Source organism: Netta rufina (assembly GCF_964035555.1).
Source record: "Netta rufina genome assembly, chromosome: 7".
NCBI lineage: Eukaryota > Metazoa > Chordata > Aves > Anseriformes > Anatidae > Netta > Netta rufina.
In genome coordinates this window covers 9346475-9369518 of record NC_140130.1, presented here as the reverse complement: position 1 = coordinate 9369518, position 23044 = coordinate 9346475, and the positions used below count along the sequence as shown (strand labels likewise).

Sequence of the window (23044 nt, the reverse complement as noted above, 5' to 3'; positions counted from 1 at the left end):
AACGTTCGTGAAAGAGAATTTGTTTGCAAGTATGTAATACCTGACTCCCGTACAAGGGATCTGAGCAAAGGCTAGATGTGAATGTTGTGGGAAAGAGAGGGAGAAGAACCTTGGAGAGTTTTGTGGAAGGGAGCAATGGAAGAGAACAGGAGAAGCTGTGATTTTGGAAAAGGAGTATGTATCTCAAAATGTTGGAGAAGCAATCAAATTCTATCCCCTTCTTTTCTCTTTTCTCCTCCTGTCACACTTCATAGTGCCTGCTCCATCTTTTTTACTCTCCCCCTCATTCCCGCTAGACAGTATCTCTTCACTCCAACTCCTGCACAATCTGCCCTCGAGCCTGTTCCCTCTGAGTGGTGTGCCTGGCTACTAATGCCTCCATCGCCTCTTAGTTGACTTGGCATCACCCCTTGATTCCTCCACCCCAGCAGCAACTGTGGGCAGAATTTAGATTGCCAAGCTACAGAGAAGGGTTTTACAGAATCAAAACTGAGAGACTGAAATAGAATCAAAATAATCAGAGAGTTCAGAGCTTAATTGTCTATAACCTCACTTGAAATCCCTGAGTTCAGCATAGTTTTTATTATTCATGATTACATGGTTGTATTTATTATTTCTAATTACTGCCAGATGCTAAAAGATCTAATTAAGGTAAACAATAAAATAATAAAATGATTTGTTAGAAGAGAAGGACAAGGCATTTGGGTTATGGAAAGACCTAATAACGGAAAGCAGAGAGTTATAAAAAGCAGGAGAGGCGCTGTCTTTATTCAATGCTTGTATGTAGCCTATCATAACCTGGTCTAGAGACGTGAATCACTCTCCCCAGTAAACAAAATAGGTAGTAATTCTGAAGACTTGGACATCAAAAATATTTCCGTAAGTTCTTCAGCTGGAAAGCATCTGATGTGCAACATAGCCATTTCCCCTGCCACGCAGATAGCGTACCTCTCATTTTTAGACTACACCATTGAAGTAACATCAGACTCCAGGGCAGTCCTGCAACTCTTGGCTTCTCAACAGCTTTCTAAAGGGTGAAAGGCATTCAGCTAAAGATTACAGAGCAGCTCTTGGGGTTGGTGTAGAACATCACCCTGAAGAACCACCAACAAAATCAGGGAATCACAGCCAAGCCTCAAAGGTATGATGATGAATCTATCTCCTTTAAAAAAAAAAAAGTTCACAAAAGAATAAAAAGCTTAGTAACTGCCTTCTGTAGATACGCAGGAGTTCAGGTGTTGTCCAAATTCAAATAGGCTTCTCATGTTATGCAAATGAAGTCTATTTTTTCCCCTTGCTTCTCGACTAAAAGTGAAAGCCAAGCTCTGGATACTGTGAGCATCCTGACCACAAATAACTTTGGGTTATTTTAATTAACTTAAATTTATTTCCTGAAGCCGTTACTGACGCACATTCACTGGCTGGTTTTCCTGTAATTCCTCTTACTTGGAACGTGGACATTACAATGTGCCACATGGCTTTTAGAGCATTTCTAATTGACACACACAGCATATATGGAAAGAAAAATTAGAGAACTGGGATAATGAGATCTTAACTACAGTTCAACTCATTTATGCATTCACTCTTTCTATTTTCAAGCTAAAATACGTCAATAAGCTTTCCATAAATAACTTTTTTCACCACCTTTTCTGATTGTTTAGAGGACATGAACAGTTGTGGTGTACATGGAGCCAAACACCCCTTGGCACTGTCCCACCACAATAACATTCAGTAACTACTGTCTGGCCAAAGCTTTAGAGCTTGTGAAAGACAGGGAAATCTTCAGCTGTTGCCACAAGCAACTGACATGTTTGCAAGCGCTACCCAGAGATACCTGCAGAGATGCATGTCCTACTTGGTAGTGTGCCGATACCTATATATTTACATCTTGGTTACTAGGCAAAACAGACAAATTAGCAAAGGCTCTCAAGAAACACAAATTGAAAAAAATACATATACCACAGCTACTACGTCGGCCAAATGTTCTTTCTTCACCAGTAATTGAGATTTGTTGAAAAAAGAATGAGGCCTGGCAGCTTTTTTAGTGGCTGATGGGCATGCAACTCCACAATAAAAAGGATCCAATGGAAACCAGTATCCTCACATCCACAATAATGCATCACAGGATTGATCCTGCAAAGCCTTAGCATTTTGCCTGATTGAATGATTCCTCATACCACTTCTTAAAAACGCTGTCTCAGCCTTTCCAATCAGATGGAAGCAAATAATTTACATTTTGACACATCCATGCTTAGGCCAATCAACATCAATCAATAAGAAAAGGTCCCAGCCCTAACACATTGTGACCTTCTTGTCAGCTGTAACATTTGGGGTAACATATCAGCTTCCTGGTTGCAGAATGCAACCAATAACTAACTACGCATTAGAAAGAATGTAACTGTCACGTGGATTGAGTTGTGTAAGCCCATTGACTCTGATGAGATGCGCCAGTGATACTCATCGTGACCTTTCCATGGTGAGTGCAACGTAATACATACAAGAATTCACATGGAGATTATCTTTAGCTCATCCATAGAAAATTTCTCAGATGAATAAAAGGATGATTTTATCCTCACTTCAGAGCTAGTATTTGGGGGACAGGGAGGAAGTGATGTGCATGCTGAGAACCATTCTAATCCCCAAGCAGAATCTTGCTGTAATGAAAACTTCACTGTCCTTTAAAGCCTTGGCATATATCCACAGTTTCCAGGCTCTTTTCTAAAACTAACAAGGACACTTAATGCAGTGAGTGTAAATAGCAGTCCACTCAAACTGCTCGTGTAAGGAATATATTTATATTCATTGCAGTTACTGACATTTATATTTTATTTTCCATGGAAAAAGCTACTCATCAATTTTTAAAGCATTAAATGTTACTACTCAAAGACAGTAACTAACAGCCTTCTCGAAATGCCAGCCTAGCATATAGTAACAAATCCTACTATCCTCTCATACCTGTGTACAGAGAGGATTGGGTAGGCAATGGGATTCACCTCTATTTCAACAAGGACTGAGGGAGTACTACTTGTCAGCTCATAGTAATACAGGTTAACTTCCTTAATCCACTAGAAGAGTATGTCTTTTTCAGTGCTCTGAGCACTCAGCATCATCAGAAATTTGGGGAAGAAACCATGGATATTGAAGGTAAATGGTTGTCAGAAGCTCTAGAGTCAAATGTCTAGGCAAAATAAATAGTCTCACATCACATTCACCATTATTGTTACTCTTTTTTCTACTAACCTGATTAAAATTTCAAATTCATACATAATTTGATTAAGTAGGGCATGTAAACATCTGCCTATGCTGTTATCATCTTTCCAACAGTAGCTTTTGTAATACCTCTTGATTAAGGAGGTATTGAGGAGGTATTGGGGAGGCAAGGACAATCCCCAGACAAGGACTGTATATCTCGAAACAAGACACTGGAACTCATGATAAGGAAGCAGCAGACGGACAGATAAACAAATGTAAGGACTATAAATCTCAAAACTGGACATTGGAATTCATTATAAAGATACAACAAACGGAAGAATTAGCAACAACCAGCTCTTGCAATTAAGAAACATGCCAATTCAGCAGATTCCTGACCAAAGGTGAAAAGTACACTGTGAGGAAGACTCGGGGTCTTCCTCCCAAAGACCCCTGCCCACGTCCCAAAGACCCCTGCCCACAATTCTTGGGAGGCTCTACGCAGGCGCAAGGTGCCCAAAGGCTAATTAGCATAAGAAGCGAGGGAAGGCGGAGATAGGTAATGAATATGTATAGGCGCTTGTAGAATATTGATAGATTGATTGTATAAATTCAAGACTGCTTTCCGCTTTGGGTATGCACGATAGGTGGAGAGATCCCCCGTGCATCCAGCGCTGCAATAAAGAATATACCACTTAAAGGAATTTCAGCTTCGATCTTTGAATCACTCTCTTGAATACAGGTACATGCAATTACCTACAGGCTGAAGCATCCAACTGAGTAACTGTCCTATGAGGAGAGGCTGAAGACCCTTACGCTGCCCAGCCTGGAGAAGAGGAGGCCAAGAGGTGACCTCATTGCTCTCTACAGCTTCCTGAGCAGGGGAAGAGCAGAGGAAGGTGCTGATTTCTTCTCCCTAGTCACTGATGGCAGGATGCAAGGAAATGGCACCAAGCTGTGCCAGGGAAGGCTGAGACTGGATATTGGGAAAAAAATATTTACTGTAAAGGTGGTCAAACACATGCACAGGCTTCCTAGGGAGGTGGCTGATGCCCCATGCCTGCTGGTGTTCAAGGGGCATTTGGATAATACCCCTAATAACATGCTTTGGTTTTTGCTTATCCCTGAAGTGGCCAGGCAGGTGGACTCAATGATCTCTGAAGGTCCCTTCCCACTGAACTACTCCTGTTTATTCTGATTTGCGCAGGTCTCTGAAACACACTGTCCACATGGTTGCAGATCTTAGTACTCGGCCCAGTCTAGATCAGAATTACTCCAGTGAACATGACATGGAACATCTAGCATTACACCAGCTTTGAATTTTTTTTCCTGATATTTAGCCAGTATTTTCTTGATTTAACTTGTAAATTCTGCTGATAATCATAATAGCATATTTAAACAATTTTTATAGAACTCAGGAAAGGAACAAAATAAAGGGCAGTGCTTAATTCTTTTTTTCTTTTTATACTCTGATATTCTTTTCTCTTAAGTGTCATCTAATTTCAGACTATATTTCTATGGCAATATGAACATATTTGTACTTGAAAATACGGTAAGAGCCTATCATTTCTAGTGAAATGTTATCGAAGCAAGTTGAAACGTGAGTAGTGTGTTTTGAACACTTAAGGCTGAATTGTTAAATACTGTGTTCTGATAGGGGACAGGCATTCATATCCTTAGTCCAGTCTGACACGGTAGCAATGGACTTGCTTCTGCATCCAGTATTTCAGAAGCCCTCACTGGAGTCTCGACTGGGTCCTTGTCCCAGGAACTTTTCAGTGCTGCTGTGCTAGCCATTGAGTCCCAGGTGGAAATCCTGAGCTGTAAAAGTGTTGCTGCAGTCTCATCCAAGAAGCAGTTGTTTGGCACTGGGAATTCAGCTTCCATGGTTTTAAGACAGCAGTTGAAAGGCAGTAACAATGAGGAAAAACCTAGTTACTCCCAGAATGGACTTCAGGAAATGCATTTCGAATGCTGAACATAAGCACTAACAAATTATCACTAGCATCAGCATTGCCTTCAGAAACAGAAAAAAAAAAGTCACGTTCACATAGGCTCAGATTCTCCTTTTATAATTAAGTAGTGCCTGAATGGAAGCATCACTAATTTGATGAATGTAATAAAATCATTCAAAGAAGGAAAAAATTTTCAAAGCCATACTTTTATTTTCAGTTGGGTTTTACTGATAATTTCTTTTTTGGCAATGTTTCTACAGAATAGTTGGAGTACCACTATTTTAAACTGTGCTTTCATGGCAATTGCCTACAGAAAATTGTTTACCCTTAAAGTGGTATATACACCCTCTTCTAATTTTTCAAGCATAAACCCACCCTAGATCTGGTTCTGATTTTAAAATGTGCCTATCAGCAGACGTAAAACATGCACAGAATTGTTTACTATTTACAGCTTCAAACAAAAGAAAGCAGTTTACAATAACCACTGAATTTCCTTTGCTTGCAGTTTACTGTCACCACAGGCTTTATTTATAGTAGGCCTGAAATAAATACTGCAGAATCAGCCATCTTTTGGTGCTGCGCAAAAAAAGGAAAGCTATTAAATATTTACCATAAATCTCTCATAGCTTTGCCTCTGATTCTTTCCCTTTTGCTAGAAAAAAAGGATTATTTAGCTCCTGATTTTCCAGCAAAAGGCAGTCAATTGTGGCTGCCTGGAAGTAAATGGTGTTCCATCATTGGCATGCCCTTGGAGGGGGAGGTTGTGTCAATGCCCACCAGGCACAGAAGGCCTGCACCTTCCCTGCTCCCCTGCAGCAGCACATGGTGACGCCAAAGCAGGCATCTTCGAGTGTCACAGGAATGCTTGTGCCAGCAGAATGAGACACACTCATGTTACAGCACTTTCCAAAACTAAGTCAGTACATTTGGTTAATCTTTTCCAAGGAGGCTGATCAGATTCCTTGAGTTAAGATCAAATGAATGTTGTGGATGCTCCAGTGAAATGTGTTGACAAATAATACTGCACTCATTAACTGCATTTACTGTGAATTTAAAAAAGAAACCTATTTGTAGCAAATAAAAATAGATTTTGCATGCATCTCATTTTTCACCTGTGAAATGAATGCTGGAGAACAATAAGCAGATGGCCTAGTCTCTGTGGAACAGACATCTTGTTAAAGATGAACTTTGACTGGCCCAGAACAAAAATGTCTCAGGGCAGCTGTGTAGCTCAAGTAACCGATTAGAAACTGATACTGAAAAATGACTGAGAACTAAACTCCAGTAAGGCACAAAAGGATTAAAAGCAACCTCTTTTTCCACCAGAGTTCATCACAGAGTATGATCATAGCCTTCCACAGCATTGTCTTGCAGAGCTAGCACTATCGCATTCAGTACGTCCTGAGTAATATGGGTATCGAAGGAATCACACAACAGTCTGGGTTGGAAGGGAACTTAGAGATCATCTCCTTCCAAACCCCCTGCCACGGAAGAATGAATTTGCTGCAGCTGTGTAAGTACCTAATGTTTTAGAACACCAACATTATTGTTTGCCTGAATATTATTGTACCTCATGGAGCTCTACTGTGTAACAGTGCTCAGTGTCAAAGAACTTTCCCTCACTGCTGCTCTCTATCCTGCAGAGAAAGAGAATTCACTTGCTAGATATATCCTTTTGTTTTCTAAACTGAAGGAAGCAGAGCTGGCCTGGCCTCTCTTCCTCTAAGAACAGTCCAAATACTTCAATTCCTTTCCACACCACTTGCCTCTCTGCGTCCTTTAACTTCCCAATAGCAGCACAGGGAAGGACACTGCAAGTTTGAGAACTAGGTATCCAGAAATCGAAAATAAGCAGTCAGGAAAAGGCAGCATTTCACTCCAAGGCCAGTAACAAGTCAAGTTCTGACTGCCTGATCAAACCTCTGGCAGAGTTGGCAAGACCTCCATTCATGTTTTGTTGTCATGTTTTGTGAAGGTTCATGTGAAACCATAGCGAGGATGAGGTGATGAAAGGTAAATTTAACAGTGAGTTTAGGGAAGGAAGTGGTCAGAAAAAACTTGACACCCATAACTTCCTGTAGATATCCCATAATGGGATATCTACATGACAAACATGGACAATTGAGCGCTGGACAGCACTGCACACCAAGCACTCATTGAAGAGCTATGTTAGCTACACTGAACAGTGCAGATTGACAGTACTTGAAGAAACACTCTTTGTGTACTCAGAGAAGTGCAGATTCTCATTGTTTGGGCAGAAAAGTATGGATGGGCAGTCTTATTGCTTCCCCTCTGCTATATTTGATGTCTTGCAGTTCTATGTCCTGCACAAGTGCTGACACCGCGTACGCTTTTCTTGACAACCAAATAAAAAATAACCAGTCCCCCACCCTGAAAAAGAAACTCCACAGGAAATTTAAGTGTGATAATAAAAGTGAGTAGCAGCAAACAGTGTCTGAACTGTCAGGTTATAAACAACGTTCATGAAACCTTCTTGGTCAGGATCAATAAAGGAAAAGGCCATCACTCTTGAGAGCCAATAGCCATTAGAAAAATAAAAAGCTTTTGGTCTCAGAGTGCTTACATCTAGATTTCCTGTTCCACTGCTTCCTCTTGGCATTATAGACTAAACAAGCAAGTTCCCTGTGACTTTAGTGCTGCAACAGCGGAAACAAGCCACAGATGGCCTGGTAAGGCATTCCATGATCTTGAAAAGTGTTTTGTAGAGCAATAAGACTACTTCACATTAATGTCCAAGATCATCAGAAAGTAGGGCTTAAATTTTCCTATCACAGCAATCAATTCCTAATTCGCATATATGACTTTCCATTTGAAAGGATTTCCATTTCTAAACTTCTACGCATATTAGATAATTTAGTGTCCCCATCTCTATAGCATGTACAGAAACTAGCTTTTGTTTTCCATAGTAGTAGTACAATCCACTCCAGCTCCATTGCTGCAAGCTATTTCAAAAATTTAAAAAAAAGCTTTTTTCCTGGTAATCAGGTCACAGAAGATATTGATTTTGTCCTTTTGATCTTTCTGTGGTTGAAAATTACAGTCACTTGCGACCTATCCAATATTTTTTGTGTTAACTATTCTTCTGCTCACAAATGCAATTTTCATAAAATTTTGTGCTGAAAAATTTTGTCTCAATATAAAACACAATGATCCAATAGAAATCAAACAGATGTTCTAGATATCACAAAGGTTTTCCTTAACTTCCAAATAACTAAAAACAATTTAAATAATTTTTTAAAAAAAGATGTCATACATATCTCTTTATCATTAACATTCATTAGAATATAAAAATTAGAGTATAAAATAGAGTATACATTAGAGTATAAAAATGCTGGAGTTGGCCACATGATGACGATTCAACTACATGCTTCCAAGATATTGCCCCATCATCCTCAAGTATTTCCATGCCACAATAATTTTAAGAGACCATTTTTAAACTGGCTTCTGATATAAAGCCCATTTCAGTAAGTTTAGGATCAGGCTCCTGGTCGTTTTATTTTGGCTGAAAATCTTGCCTAAGCATATTAGAGAGACACTTGCACATCATATGAGGTGGTAGAAATCAGTCTAGGCATCTCCCTATCTTCCTGGCATTTCTTGAAATAGCTAGACCACAACCTCAAAGAAAACTCTTTGAGAAAGTCTGAAACATTTGAAAAGTGGAAAGTTCTATTTTAAGCTCTTTTCTGGGAAATATATAGATCTTCCAAGTGTTCTCACAAAAGCTACCAAATATGTTGCTAATTTGTTAGCATCTTTTCACTTTATGTACTTATTACCTGGAGCGTCCACTTAAAGACAAACTTGAAAATTACAAAACCATGTGGGAAATTCAGCCATACATCTTTCTTTAGAGTATTCTGCTATGTCTTGGAAACCTAAGAGCTAAAGCTCTGTGTCCCCTAGCTGTTAGCCTGTTCTTGATGTTACGTAGCTCAACTCTGTATCAATATAAGATTTTCTGGTATGTTCTGAGGAATTTTATTTCCCCATTACAATTTTTCTAATTACCACTTTCTACGTCAGTCTTTGCCCAGCCTATGTAAAAATTACCTCCTCAACAAGGCAATAAAAATGGCAGTTACTTTGCTTCGTACTGTAACGGAGCTGTAAATGTTAATGCAACTATTACAGAACATTTCAGTGCAAGCTTATCTGACTTGAGAGCAAGTTTTCTAAAACAGAAGCAATATTAACCTGGAAAAGTTAAGAGATCTGTTATGTGAAGGGATTCTGTGACTTCCAATCTCACAGGTGCTAAACGATGAACAAAAATTCTCAGCTTGCTGTGAGCATGCGCTCTGGGGGTGACAGGTTCCCCCCATTGGATCAGAACACTTGTGATATGATGGCTGTATCTAGAATAGTCACTCATAAATGACCAAACAAAATTGTATGTTGCTCACATGGGAATTTGAAAAAGAAACATCACTGTTGGACTTACTTTTTAACAAGAGCCTGAATTCACAGGAAATACACCTGTATTCAATGGGCTAAATTCAACACAGAAACATTCACATAGCGTATCAACCATACCAATACCTATAAAAAGCCACACCAACTTCTACAAGAATCACAGCAGATTTTAACTGTCTACATCATATCTGTGCCTGCTTCAAATAAATCTAACAAGCAAGGACGAAGCACATATCCTTTAGTCATGAGTTTCACAGAAAGCCCTTCGGAAAGCAAGAATTTTAACTTAAATCAACTTACTTCTGAAGAGTGAGGCTCAGGTTATAGTTGGCGGACTTGATCTTGTTCTGAGCCTCTAAGTGGGTCATGCTGTCAGTGTTGACTCCATCGATGGCTACCACAAGGTCCCCTTGGTTCATCTGTGACTGTGCTGCCTTGCTGCCAGGGGTGATCTATGTGGGAGAAGAGAAGAAAAAGAAAAGTTCTCATCAATGTAAGTCATTCTGCACGCAAAGCACTTCTACAGAACCTGTCCAGAATTATAATGGGAGATTTCCCCCAACTACTGCTATTGCTGCAGCTATTATTGTATGAAAATTAAACAAACTCACTTAACTCACATTTCTGAAAAGGTCCAAGACAATGTCTGCTTATCATTATTTACACGTTAAGAAGTTAAATCCAGTGTAGTGGTTCTCTTACCACATATTTTCTCCTCCTCAAGGGGATAATTATCATTACTTATATTGGAGTAGTATACAGAGACGTTAGAATTGGAAAACTAAGAAGTCACTATCTGCAGCATGATTTTGTTGTTTTTTGTTTGTTTGTTTGTTTTTTTCCTCCTAAAAGTCATTTTTCCCTAATTAATTCATTATCCTGAGCTGACAGAAAATGGTTGTGTGTGAGGGGCCTTGGGCATGCTTTCCTTCTTTTGTAGTGAGCTTTATAGGAAACACATGTAATTCTTCTTAACCTTACCCACATGCATTTACAGCTCCATTACCAAGACACACCACTACATACCCAAGATAATCTCATCAGTCTGTTGCACTTGACACTCCAAAAAAACCACCAGCACATTTAGAAATAAGAAGCCCCAATGCTCTGACTACAAACCCAACTATCGTGACAACAGTTTAAAAACTCTGGTTGCTCAGTATGGCATTGCTCCATGTCAGCTCCAGATGCCTTGTGGCGTGCATCTTCTTCAAGAGGACAGTATCCCGAGCTTCATTTTATGTAGCCCCCTCAGCCTGCAGCTGTATGACACTGATTCACTACAGCCATCTCTGCAACTTCGCTCCATTAGGGAACACGAACTGAAAGAGAAGAGTTCCCACATACCTTCAGCCACATCTTAGTGAGTACATCAGATTTGTCCTCTGTTCTCTGCACTCAGTATATAGAGGGTACAGACATAAGCTGTAGTCTTATTTTTTTGATACACACTTCCTTACATTCCTCACTTAAAACAAACAAACAAAAAAAAACACCAAAAAAAGCACAACAACAATAAACAACACAAGGATAATCTAAAATGCTACAACAAAGACTGCAGTCCACAATTCTTGTGCCTTCTATACATTGAGCATAAAAGTGAGATGTGTCTGATTGTAAGCCAAAATTGTTGTGTGACGGGGTGAAATACATTGACTTCTCTCTCAGTTTCTCTGATTTCTGCTTCTTCCAGTCCAAAATTCAGATGTTATATCTAAAAATAAAGACACAGTGGGTAACTACTACTGACACAGAATTAGAGTCAAAATAAGGGCGAGGAGATGGTCATACTAATGACTTGGTTTCACTTACCCTAGTGGGATATTTTCTGCCTAATACTTTTAGAAAACACTACCAAAATGAAATATGTATCTATCAGAAGAACCTATAAAGCACATATTCCCAGGCAAATATGGATTTTTAACTATGGCCATTGCATTGGCCTATCTGACGCTAAGAGCTACAGAAGTTCTACAGAAAAATTGTGAAAAATAAGGAGATGGTCATGATCATGGCTTACCAGCCAGCATTCCTTTATTTGAAAATGAAAGGAAGGGGATTTATAGTCATCTCTTCAGCTACATATAACGACAGTAACAAATTCTGCACTGTATTTCTTCATACAGCTCTACTGTTCCAATTCCCACTTCAAGAGCCAGTGCAGCATTGATGTCAATTTCCCTCTAAAATTCAGGTTATTAGAGCTGCATAAACAGTATTATGTAAGACTTGCAAATTTTAAAGACGGATCCAATTTATTCTATCCATAATTCAGAATTGTAAAAACATCAGGAAAGGATTATTTCCTTCCCCAGTCTTCTCACTGGCTAATAAATATGTTGTGTAGATTACCTGGTTCCCTACAGCTTTACATAGGAAGCACTGTTAAAATCCAGAATTCTAATTTGTATGAAGTATCCCAATCAAAATCAAGAAATAAATCTATTTTAGACAGAAGCTAACAGGCCCATCTGAGAAACTTTCAAGTGAACCCAGAGTGTGCAGTTACAATGGACATTGAGAACAGTCAGCAATTGCTGGGGACAAAATACCAGTGTACATATGGAGATACAGGAGAGCCAAATCTGAAGTATCAAGGCACTTTCAAGACTATCTTGTTCCCATTTTTAAAGATCCAGCAGAAAGGAATGCAAAGTGTTTATCTATTGGCATGCTCCTTACCCTGAAAATTCAGCTCTCATCTACTATTTACTTACTAAATAATCACAGACAGAGAAGATCTGTCTTTGTGAAAACTTCAGAAATTGTTTTCTATGTAAAAAGTTGTAAAAAAAATATTTAGAAAATGAAGTGTGAATTGTTAATTCTACCTCAAAATTAGACTGAAAATCCAGGCGCAATTGTCACAAAGTCAATTCTAGTTTGCTTGTAACCCAGCTTCTCTTTAAATACAAAATTAAAAAAGAGATACTGAATATAGAAATATAATACTGCCAATGTAAAATATATCTGCCAATTGATTTAAAACAAAACAAGAAAAACAAGCCAGAATACAGCTGACACTAAGATCTAATTTTAACAGCATTTCCTTAGCACGCCAAGCACAGACTTCATCTTGAAAAGCAAAGCATATTTCACCTCTCTCAGAAGAGCACAGAAGCACTCGCTGCTTCAGAGATGTGGATTTTTAGCTCTCAAAAATTTCCTACAAGGCAGACATCTGACTTCCAACATCCCCAGCTTAAGGCAAGTGGGCTGGCTGGAAGTATCACATGTTGCTTTGAATGCACCACAGAGAATTCTTACTACACTCTTTTGTGAGGAGAGCTGTATACTGGGTGAATATATAGCACACCAGTGACAGCTGTGCCCTAAAAAATAAGTCTGCACCGGGTTCAGAGTAAGTGCTACTTAGCAGGAGTCCTGGGAGGCAGCGTACAAAGTGCAGCTGCTGCACCACCTTGAGAGCAGCATGTGTTCTTGTGCAATCCCCCTCAGCTCCACTCCGAAGGGAGAGAGACAGGGATCAGGCAGCATTTGAGTGGCTGAGTGTTAAAATACTAATGAGAATGCTTGTATAAACAGATGGATGGACACAGCTTCCCTGCCCCCAAGGAATTCCTAATTTACAGACAGACAAAAATACATACAGAGGCCTACGCAAGTGAGAAGGTGCTAATACAGCAGCTTGCAGCATTAGCCAGGGCATCTTCTTTTCCTAGGACTTGAGCTATGCCTGCCCCCTTCCTGACCCAAGCCCCCAGATCAACAAGTTAAACTTTTCTCATTTAAGAACAGCATCTCACTAGCTCTAGAAATAAGCTAAAGCATTGTGAATGAATAATCTCTTCTATTCAGGATGTCTAGGACAGAAGACAATATTGAAAGGAAATGCTCCTTTCCATAGTCACAAAGGCTAAAACTCTGAGACAGGACATAAGCTATCAGTTACCAGAGTACATATTACTGCAAGATAAGGAATGGACAGATGCTAAGGATCATTAGAACGTAAAATGTATTACCCTGTAGAGAAAGCAGCATTTAATCTCCCTCTTAACTTTTTGCCACTACATTTTTATATAGAAGCTTCCAACAAACCTTCAGAGACTTTCTAAGCACCAAGGCTCACAGTGGCTGGGAACGGCAGGAAAACTTCCCAGAGGGGCATGACCCACTGAAGGAGACGTTGAAACCCCTCTGCAGCCCGGTTAATACTGAACGCCCATATGAATCAACTACTTATCTCTGGACTGAAGGCATCAGCTCCTCTCCTATTTACATTGTGAAAAAGTTCACTAGGGAAATTTATAGTATTGTTTCTTAAATGTTTCCCTTCCCATCCCTGTCTCCATAATAAATGTGCAAGAATTCCAGAGGGAAATTCATTGGTTTTCTTAGATCATTCTGGACAAGAAATGACAGCAAAGAAAAGGAGTAAAACTCACTGGGGTAATCCATCCGATAGAAATTCACCACTTCACCCTGCACATTGCCAGAAGGCATGAAACAGGAACAAAGGAAGAAACAGCCTAGATAGCCTTCCTTATACAGCAAGCATCCCACTATCTTTGATGATAGCTTTTATACCTTCCAGGTCCAGATGGAAGAACTGAGCAACCCTGATTAACTGTAAAGGCAGGGGGCTGCAGAATACCGCGAATAAAAGTCCTTGTACATATCATTAACCACTCTTAGAGAAAGTAAGCTGTAAAAAGCAGCGACCATTTTCCCAAAGACAATGCCTGACTGTTTTTCAGTTTACTACAAGGCTCCTTAATAAAAACAAATATTTTGCTTGGGTTTTAATAGGAAAACAAACCTGACCTTAAATAAATGCTCAAGGGATCTGCAAAATATTCCACTGACACCTTGAAGAGTTTCCATTTATACTAACTAGAGCCGAGCTGGCAAGCTGCAAAGGCATTCTGAAGTGGCCTCTCAGCCTGCGCTTCATCTGTAGTTAGGAAGGAAAATTACAATACATGTGAGAACACCCAAAATAGCTTTAATCTACCTCTCTTGCATACCAGGAGCCACAATGCCACAGCAGCACAGGGATTTTGTGGGACAGCCAAAGGCTTACAATACAGGACACTCTGTGCTGAGATCTGTACTGCAACAGCAGAACTGCAATTAGCACTTGAGCTGCACAGCTTACCTATCAGCCAAACCATGGTGGCACAGAGCAATGCATAACCAACAAATATTTACTTTCTTTTTAATGCCTCCCCAAGGCCCCTCTTCATCCACAATATATAGACTTTTCAAGGGAAATGACTAGGAAGCAGCTCTTCTTGCTGAGCTAAATAGACCCAGGTGATCAAAATAAGCCAAAAGTAAAAGATTTTCAGCTGGGAAATGGAAGGAAGCACATGGGCAATATTTAGGGAGAAAAGGCTGTGAGGAATATTTTGAATGAATGCAAATGCTCTTGTCCCTGGTTAGGAGGCATTCCAATCATTCCCTTCCCTGTTCCCTCTCCACCTTATCCTTGTTTGAAATAAAGGATAATCTACAGATGAGATAGTCAAACATGGATGGGGCTCTTGAAAAGGATTTGTTGGCATAGCCAGAAGACTATTCAGCTCTCTAAATCTTGTATAACATTACTGTTAATAATCTCTTCTCTCTTTTTCTGCACTGAAAAATAGCTGTTACATCTCTTCAGTCTACTCAGCATCATGTACTGTGCCATGACAGCGTGTGCTGTGTATCTTGCAGAAATGAAATGGAAGCAGAGTTGAGTCATACAATAGACTTTGATTGTTTTAAGGAACAAGTGAGCAAGTTCTTCTTTGGTATCTGAGTTTAATGTCCTTAATGCAAATAAAGTTTGAGAATATACCTGAGGTACTGATGCTTCATGTTCTGGCAACCCTGTACATGTATTTCTGTCAACTTCCACACAACAACTCGCTGCAGCAAAATTACACAGAACATGTAAGTGCTTGAAGGATTACAATTGCCAAATTTCTTCAAAGTTTCCCCCTTCCTTACCTCTCTTTTATTCACTTCGAATTCATTTTGAGGCAATTGATAAGGTAATAAATTGATAAGGTTCTAGTAGACAAATCTTACCTATCAATATAGCCTTTCAGATTGTCACAGCTCTCAGCTTCTTGAAATCTATTCTGTTTTTTTTGACTTCCTGATACAATTTGTCTCATCTCCCACTACAGGCATTAGCAATAAACTGAGTTTATGTCTTTTACTATTGGCCACTATGGTAAGGTTTTCTTTAAGTTCGTTCTTCTTAAGGCATTTCATTGTATATAGCTAAGACCACAATGCTTTATGATCTGACAGGGTTTTGATCCATTCAGCAACAATAAGGCCTCTCTGAACGTGCATTTGAGACAATACTGTTTTAGTCTGGCATTTAGTGGCCCGCAGCCATTTCAACATTAAGCAGCTCAGAATAATAGCTTTGACTTTGAGCCTGTCCTAAGGATGAGGCACAGATATGTCTGATCTATAAGTGACTCTTCTGCTCCTGGGTGTTTGTAAATTAGGATGCTTTGATGCAGGCTTAGACTTAACTCTTCTTTAGATAAGCATGTTTATTGAGTTCTTTTTGTTTCTGGCTGCCAGAGGTATAATTCTTCCTCTGAAACAGTAGCTCCCGGTTTGGCACAGCAAATAGCAGTCCTGTCTCTAAATGAGAAATATGTAGCATTCAACTCCATGCTTTTCCTGCAGATGCTACAGTAGCACTGTACACATAGAAAGACATATGTATAAGAGAAGAAGAAATGTAGCACATGTCCACAGTGACAAGGATGTTGAATCAGAACTAAATCTGCAGGAACTACACCCAATAGCATGTCACTATTTTGTCTCTAAGGATTTAGAGGCTGTATTTCCCAATGTGAACCTGTTTCAGTTGGACAGCCCAACATTATCCATCTACTATACAACATCAGTTACCTATCAAACACTCTTCTTATCTCCAAGAATAAATGTTTTGCTCCTATGGCATTCATCCATGCCTTGTGAGAGAATAAACAAAAGCACGAGCTTCAAAATGTTAGCATGAAAAACTCCATAAATTTAAGTGAATTAGGAAAAGAAATGAAAAGAAGCCAAGATCCCCTGAGGAAGTGCAATTCAGAGTTCTTTTGTAATATGCTGTGCCATGTTTAGTGGACAATATAACATCCTGCCAGGTATCCCAGCAGCATCTTTGAATTTTCCAGCATTTTGCTGGATATATCAGGAAGCAAGCAAAGTTCTAAAGACAGAGAATGTTTCTTTTACCTGTTAAAATTTAACAGCTTAAGCTTTGTTCAAGCTTTTGTATCAGAAATGCCAATTCCCTTGTGAAGCGAAAGGAACCACATTTGTTTAAAGGGGATTGATTTGAACACATGGATATATTCTCAATGTTTGTGTATAATCTCACTATAATCTCTGAAAGGCAAAACTTGCGATGATGAAGATTATGAAAAGACATAAAACAAAATTATAAGATGACAATCTTTTAATTTTTAAATAATCTTTTAATAATTGTTTAATAATCTTTTAATAATCTTCCTCTTAAATAAAAATGAAGAAGCTTATTTTACTGGTCCTTTATCTTAACTAATGAGAGAAGTGGCTGTTGCAGAGGACAAGGCTTTGACTTTTATTGAATGATGATGCTGATGCTGGTTGTGGGTGTTTTAACCCATTACAGTGGTGGGTACAGCAATCTGCAAAAATTTCCCACCTAAAGCTTGAAGAGAATAATGCAAAAGCAGATCTTATTTGACAAAGTACCAGCCAATGACATATATGGCTTTCTCAAGGCAAAAGCCTTCCCTCTAGGTGAATTTCACATCCACCAGGTTTGTAATCCTCTGTTGCATAAATGTAGCTAAGTACCTTCCCACACATCACACTGTGACTTCAGGGCATGTAGCAGAATTAAGCTCAACAGTTTTCAGAATGCATTTTTGGTCCTTTTTTTTCCATGAACATATACTCTACAATAACCAATTTTTATGTGACTCCAGAATGGCTTCCTGTTTACAGACAAAATGAAATAATAGAAATGAGGTGTTTTAACATACTGGTACTGTCTGTAGCTAAAGGCTATTTCAGACTCAAAATAAAAAAGACAAAGGAGTAAGATGGAAAAATAGTATCAATTACTGAGAAAAACATTGATTTTTGTTCAAACACTAATTCAAAAAGGGTATATTCAGTGACCGTAAGTTCACCTGCTTGCCTTCTCTCCCCTCCTCACAATCAAGCTTGTGATGAAACAGGAGGCCAAGTAAATCCTGTCAGCATGGATCCTATATAATATAGGTCTGACAAGCTTGTTTCATATCATGTCAGAAAGAAGTTGGATCAGCTGGATGCGCTACACACAAAGGTAACCTGGACCGATAGCCTTTTTTCCCCAGCAAGTATTTCTTCATCAGCCCCCTTCTCTACCTGCACCAATTTGTATGGAGAATCTGAAGAAAAAATCTTTTACAAAACACTACGCACAAGACAGAGATAATATGTTCTGAAAAGGTACAGAAAGTCTTCATTAAACTAGCATGAATGCTGTTTATAAGCCAACATATCCTGACAGGTACAACTGAAATTACAGGTAAAGTACGAACTTGTAACATTAAGAACGGTGCACTGAAATAAAGTTCTAACAAGGATGTCCCATAAATTTGAAAAGCCATAAGCTGATGCAGAGGCAGATAATTTAGGAAGAGCTTTAAGAAATGAATAGCCTCAGCTAGTTAATAGTACTTTGCCTATGGTGAGTGGCTCTTCATTTGAACTGACCTATGTTTGAAGATCCAAACAATGCCACTCACCTTCATCACTATGTCTTCTATTTTTATGCCCAAGTTTCGGGTTGAAACACGACTCAAAAATTCCCAAGCACTACCAAGAAAGATATTCTTGGGGAATTTCCATCCCAGATAAAGGAAAGAATCTGTGATCTCATGATTCCTAATTCAGCAGAGTGCATAGTTCAAGCAGCCTCAATTAGCTTTGGATAAGTGACTGAGTTTTTAATTTGCAGAGTTGTTTTTTTTTGTTTGTTTGTTTTGTTTTGTTTTGTTTTAATACTCAAAGTCCCAGTCCCTCTAACAGTTCTCTAAAATGGCACAGCATTTTTACTTTACTATCCCATTCAGCAGCATATTCCCAACCTTGTTAGAAAAGTATATCTACTTCAACAATAGGAAAAGCACAAACTTTGACTTTCACAGTAAAAATTAGTTACTGCTCTGACAATGAAGAAATTTGGATCCATTGCAACAGTAATACCAGGGGTCTTACCTATTTTTCAGCATTTCTCTGCCAGTCTTTTGGGAGCCCAGAGAAGCACTCTCTTGTGGACAAGCTAGTCTGGAGCAATGTTTTGCTCAATCCTTTTTGGATGTTTTGCTTCTCTCCTGTTTTACCTCAGCTACATATGGTGTTCGCTATTTAATGGTGTAAGCAACACAAAGTTAAGGCAGGATTATTCTTCCAATGCACTCAGGTTTTAGTAGAGTGCTCCAGGTAGGGCCTTGAAGCACGCCCTCTATGTCTACTTCAACTCTCACTCCTCTCTACATTCGTACTTCTCTTTGGTAACTAATTGCACTTCGAAGAAAAGTGACAGAAATGACAGATGATGTCTACAAGTTTCGTAGCATGCTCAGTGGTACAGAAGCTAGGACATATGTTTGAAAATGGATTAGGCATTTTTCTAATAAACATTCTTAAGTAACAAAGTTTAGATGTGTGAGTTTCATGTGAAAATCATCCTTATCCTCCTTGGTATATTTAGCTAAACTTTATTTAGGTGAATGTGAACATGGTTTTTAGTTTAAAATACTCACTTATGCTTGAATCAGAGCATGGACCACTATGGATAACGAAGCTGTATAACTTACACTTGAGAATTGTTCTGCAAGGTGCTTCACTTCCATTCCAAAACTGTATTTTTTATCTTTTATTCCTTCCTTGGAAACTGCAGACATTTTTTTTCAGAAGTGCTGGAGTCAGAGGTTGTATTGATCTACATACCTAGCCACAGTAAGTTTCAAAATTCAGCATGCCGAGTTTAGGAATTTTCCTCTCCTGCTCCAGGGCAAATATGCTAATTATGATAATCTGTTTGCATATTTTGTGTTGGAATAGATGTTCACAGGACATCTATTTAGGTCCATGGAAGGAATGCATTCAAGTTAAAAATTTGGCTTAACAATGTTTTCTTTGGCCAAGCAAGATCCGAATTTCTGCAGTGGAGCATGTCAAAAGCAACTGGCTTGGAGGAGGCAGCAGGGAAGTTTGTTTGATCAAGAAAATTTCATAAAGTTTGAAGTGGGATGCCTCTCTGTGCCCAGTTTGTCTTTTTATCTTCATCTAGCACTAAATTAATTGCTAAACAATGAATTGTGTAGATGACGAAATAAAAGTTACTTTAATAGGGATTCCTGCTGCTAATAAAACTGTTGCTTGTCTGATACAAATAAGGAATGAAAGGAACATGTGGAAAAACAAGCTAACCCTCCACTTTGATCTCAAATGAAGACTTAGCTAAACTGCAGAACAACGAGCTTCATCATCTTGTTTTGTCAGAAAACAAGCCTCTGAATCGCTAAATTAAAGTGCTGGTTTGGATTGCATAAAGCAAAAATGTCTCTAAAGGAGACAAAAGATTGATGCATTCCCCAATATCAACATGCAGATCTCAGATCCAGCCAGAATTATAACTGATGGTATTATGAAAGTTCTGTTCTACGCAGAATTATATTTACAGTAATGTTTATCAGAGCTGTACACCCATGCACAAACAATCTGTACGCATTTTGGAGTTTTAGTATGTTGTCAGTTTGATCTTAGCCAAGTTTCTCTAAACCCTCTTTAATCAGGAAATTGCTTAGTAAATGACTGGCTCCCACCTCTCCAAGTCTCTCTTTTTCACTTTTGTTTTTTTTTTTAATATCCTTCTTTCTCTGGCTGCATCACACTCAGCAAGATTGCTCACTCTTGTGAATCATGTTTGCAGAGAAAATATTTAATAGCTGTCAGCAACAGAGCTTTGATGTGCTCCACATCAAGAACGTGCCAACTGCAACTGCAGTAGAAAACATTTCTCAGAGTGAATATGCACCTATTTAACAATGGGAGGCTTTTACTTCAGATACCAAGAAGTGGAAATAAATTAAAATTAAGATTGCTGGGATGGTAATTGGGCAGCTGGGGAGATTTCTGTGGCACACGAAAGTGCCGAACAGATCTGTATTCATAATCTCTCTTTAGCCAAGGATATGTCTTCTATTTATAGGATTATAAAGCTCTTCAAGAGACTGTAAAATTACATACACATATGATATGGGAGCAACACATACATTTTACATGTAATTGCCTAATGAAGTCTGAAAATCCTCTCACTTTTACTAGACATTTTTAAAATAGGACCACAGATTATGTCCATCTGGTGTTCTCAGCTGGTGACAGGCATTTTCTTCTGACTGGCCTTTCCCTCTGCCTTTTTGTACCATTTCCAAGACTGAAAGAATTTTGGCCTCTATATGCTGCTTCCACTTCCAGTGGACCTTCTACACAATTCCAGATAATACCAATGAGTCTTTTGGGTCATACCCAGTCCAGGATACGTGCAAATAAAAATCATTCCTATCCCACACAGTGACATGAGCCTCTTATTATATAGCTAGAAAGCAACAATTCATGTTTCATATTGATGCTATTCTTCAACAGCTATCCAAAGTCAGAGCTTGGAAAAGACAACATTACCAGGTCTTTAGTCCTTACTCACTACTAGCAATAGCATTTTACCAGCAGAATTTTCTTATCAATTTGGAAAGACTCCCAAGGTTGCAGAGGGAAATATTAAATTGAAGTGATAGCTGATATTAAAGCTACATGCATCAGTCACACGAAGATGATGTAAATGCAAACTTAGATTAACCTATTAGTCTGCTGGTAAGACACCAGAAATGTGAGGAAATTCTGTTTTTAAACAGCGAGGCACTGACTGCTCTCTTTCACATATGCACAGTGCCCAGTGTAATGGGGCCCACACCATTCCTGACACTGTTCCTTAGGGCAATGCAAGTATTACAAGCAATAAATGTATTTGAGAGTGAAAAGTAAGGCATCAAACACTATTTTGTGACAAGGATACAGAAGACTAGTATAAAGTTGTCACCTGGGTATTAAAAGGAATTCTTAACAAAATACAAAAAGAAATAAAAAAAAAAAAAAAAGGAGAAACCAAGACTTTTTTTTTTTTTTTTTTTTTTTAAGATCCTGGATGCATCAGAAAAGAGCAAAACTGTCTTTACTCTCCACTTCTCCACTTCAAAACATTATTATTCCTTGCCTAACTCTGCTGCTCTGTGAGAATACCACAGACAAACAGAACTGACATAAAAACACAGATTTCAAGCTCTGTTCTCCTCTGCCCTGCAGTCCAGGCAGTGGTTCTAGCATCTGCTGCAGCCCTCTGAAGAGATGTGCAATGAGTGCAGACCTAAAAGCTCTGCAGACAATAAGGTATTAGTCATATCTCTTGGGAGGCCCCTTATCCTTTTTTTTATCATGCATGACCCTGTAAGAATGTGCAATGTGATAGTTCAGAGAAAAAGCAATAGGCTGACAAGCTGGGCTTTTGCTGGCTGCAACTCAGATATGACACAAAGTCATGCCCATCTTATGTAAAGACTGATAAGAAGGCAGTGTGCTGTTTATACTATGTCAGTGTGTAATTAGAAAGTCTTGTGCTTGCATTAGTAGGTACACTGATAATCAGCCCTTAAAAAAAAATGAATGGAGAACTGAAAGTCCAAATATCAAAAGCAGTTAAATCCTTCTACAGAAGTAAGTGGAAAGAACAGCTTTTGAAACAGCATGACTACAAGTACCTTCCCCAGGTGAGGTGTGAATCAAGCTGGTGTGGAAGTTAGTGAGTCAAGGAATCTCATGCAGGAAATTAATTCCTTTGTGCATGCTCCTCCTGTGACCACTGCCTGTTTGTTTGGAAGACCAGACAACTTCTGTCTCTCATATTGACAGGCAACAAGAAAATAAAATCCCATTACAAGTAAAGCAAAAGCATTGAAAAAATATTATGGTCCCAATTTGCTATTACTTAGCCCAAAGTTATTCTCTTGAGTGCAAATGCAAGCATTTCAGTTTCTCTGTAGCCCTACACATGACTGCATAGTTGCCTGGAGATGGTAAAGCAGTTTACATTTTCACCTCAGACAAAATACCAACAATTTCTTCTCAAATAACATTTGGAAAACATACCTTTAATTTACAATAGGATTCTGGAAGCTCTTCTGTACCTCTGTTGTTTTAGGATAATGTTTGCTGGTTTTAAGAATATGGAAATAAAACTAAGGATGGTGGACAGCCTGGTGCTTGTGTGCCTTTTCTGTCCCTTACTTTGCTTCTGTTTGAAGAGCACCCTTCCTGCTCTTATCAATAGTAAGAGCTTGAAAGTCCATTTTACCTTTACATTAAAGAAACCGTCTCTAGAGAGTATG

The 23044-nt window shown here is 38.9% G+C and overlaps 1 protein-coding gene across 6 annotated transcripts in view; it reads right to left on the bottom strand.

Annotated features, from left to right (window-relative positions):
- LDB3 (LIM domain binding 3) overlaps positions 1 to 23044 on the bottom strand; it is a 118762-nt gene that overhangs the window by 73191 nt on the left and 22527 nt on the right. For all 6 annotated transcript variants that reach the window (XM_084289741.1, XM_084289740.1, XM_084289742.1 and 3 more), the window contains exon 3: positions 9882 to 10033. In XM_084289741.1, coding sequence (XP_084145867.1) covers positions 9882 to 10033 — 152 coding nt within the window. The remainder of the gene's footprint in view (positions 1 to 9881; positions 10034 to 23044) is intronic.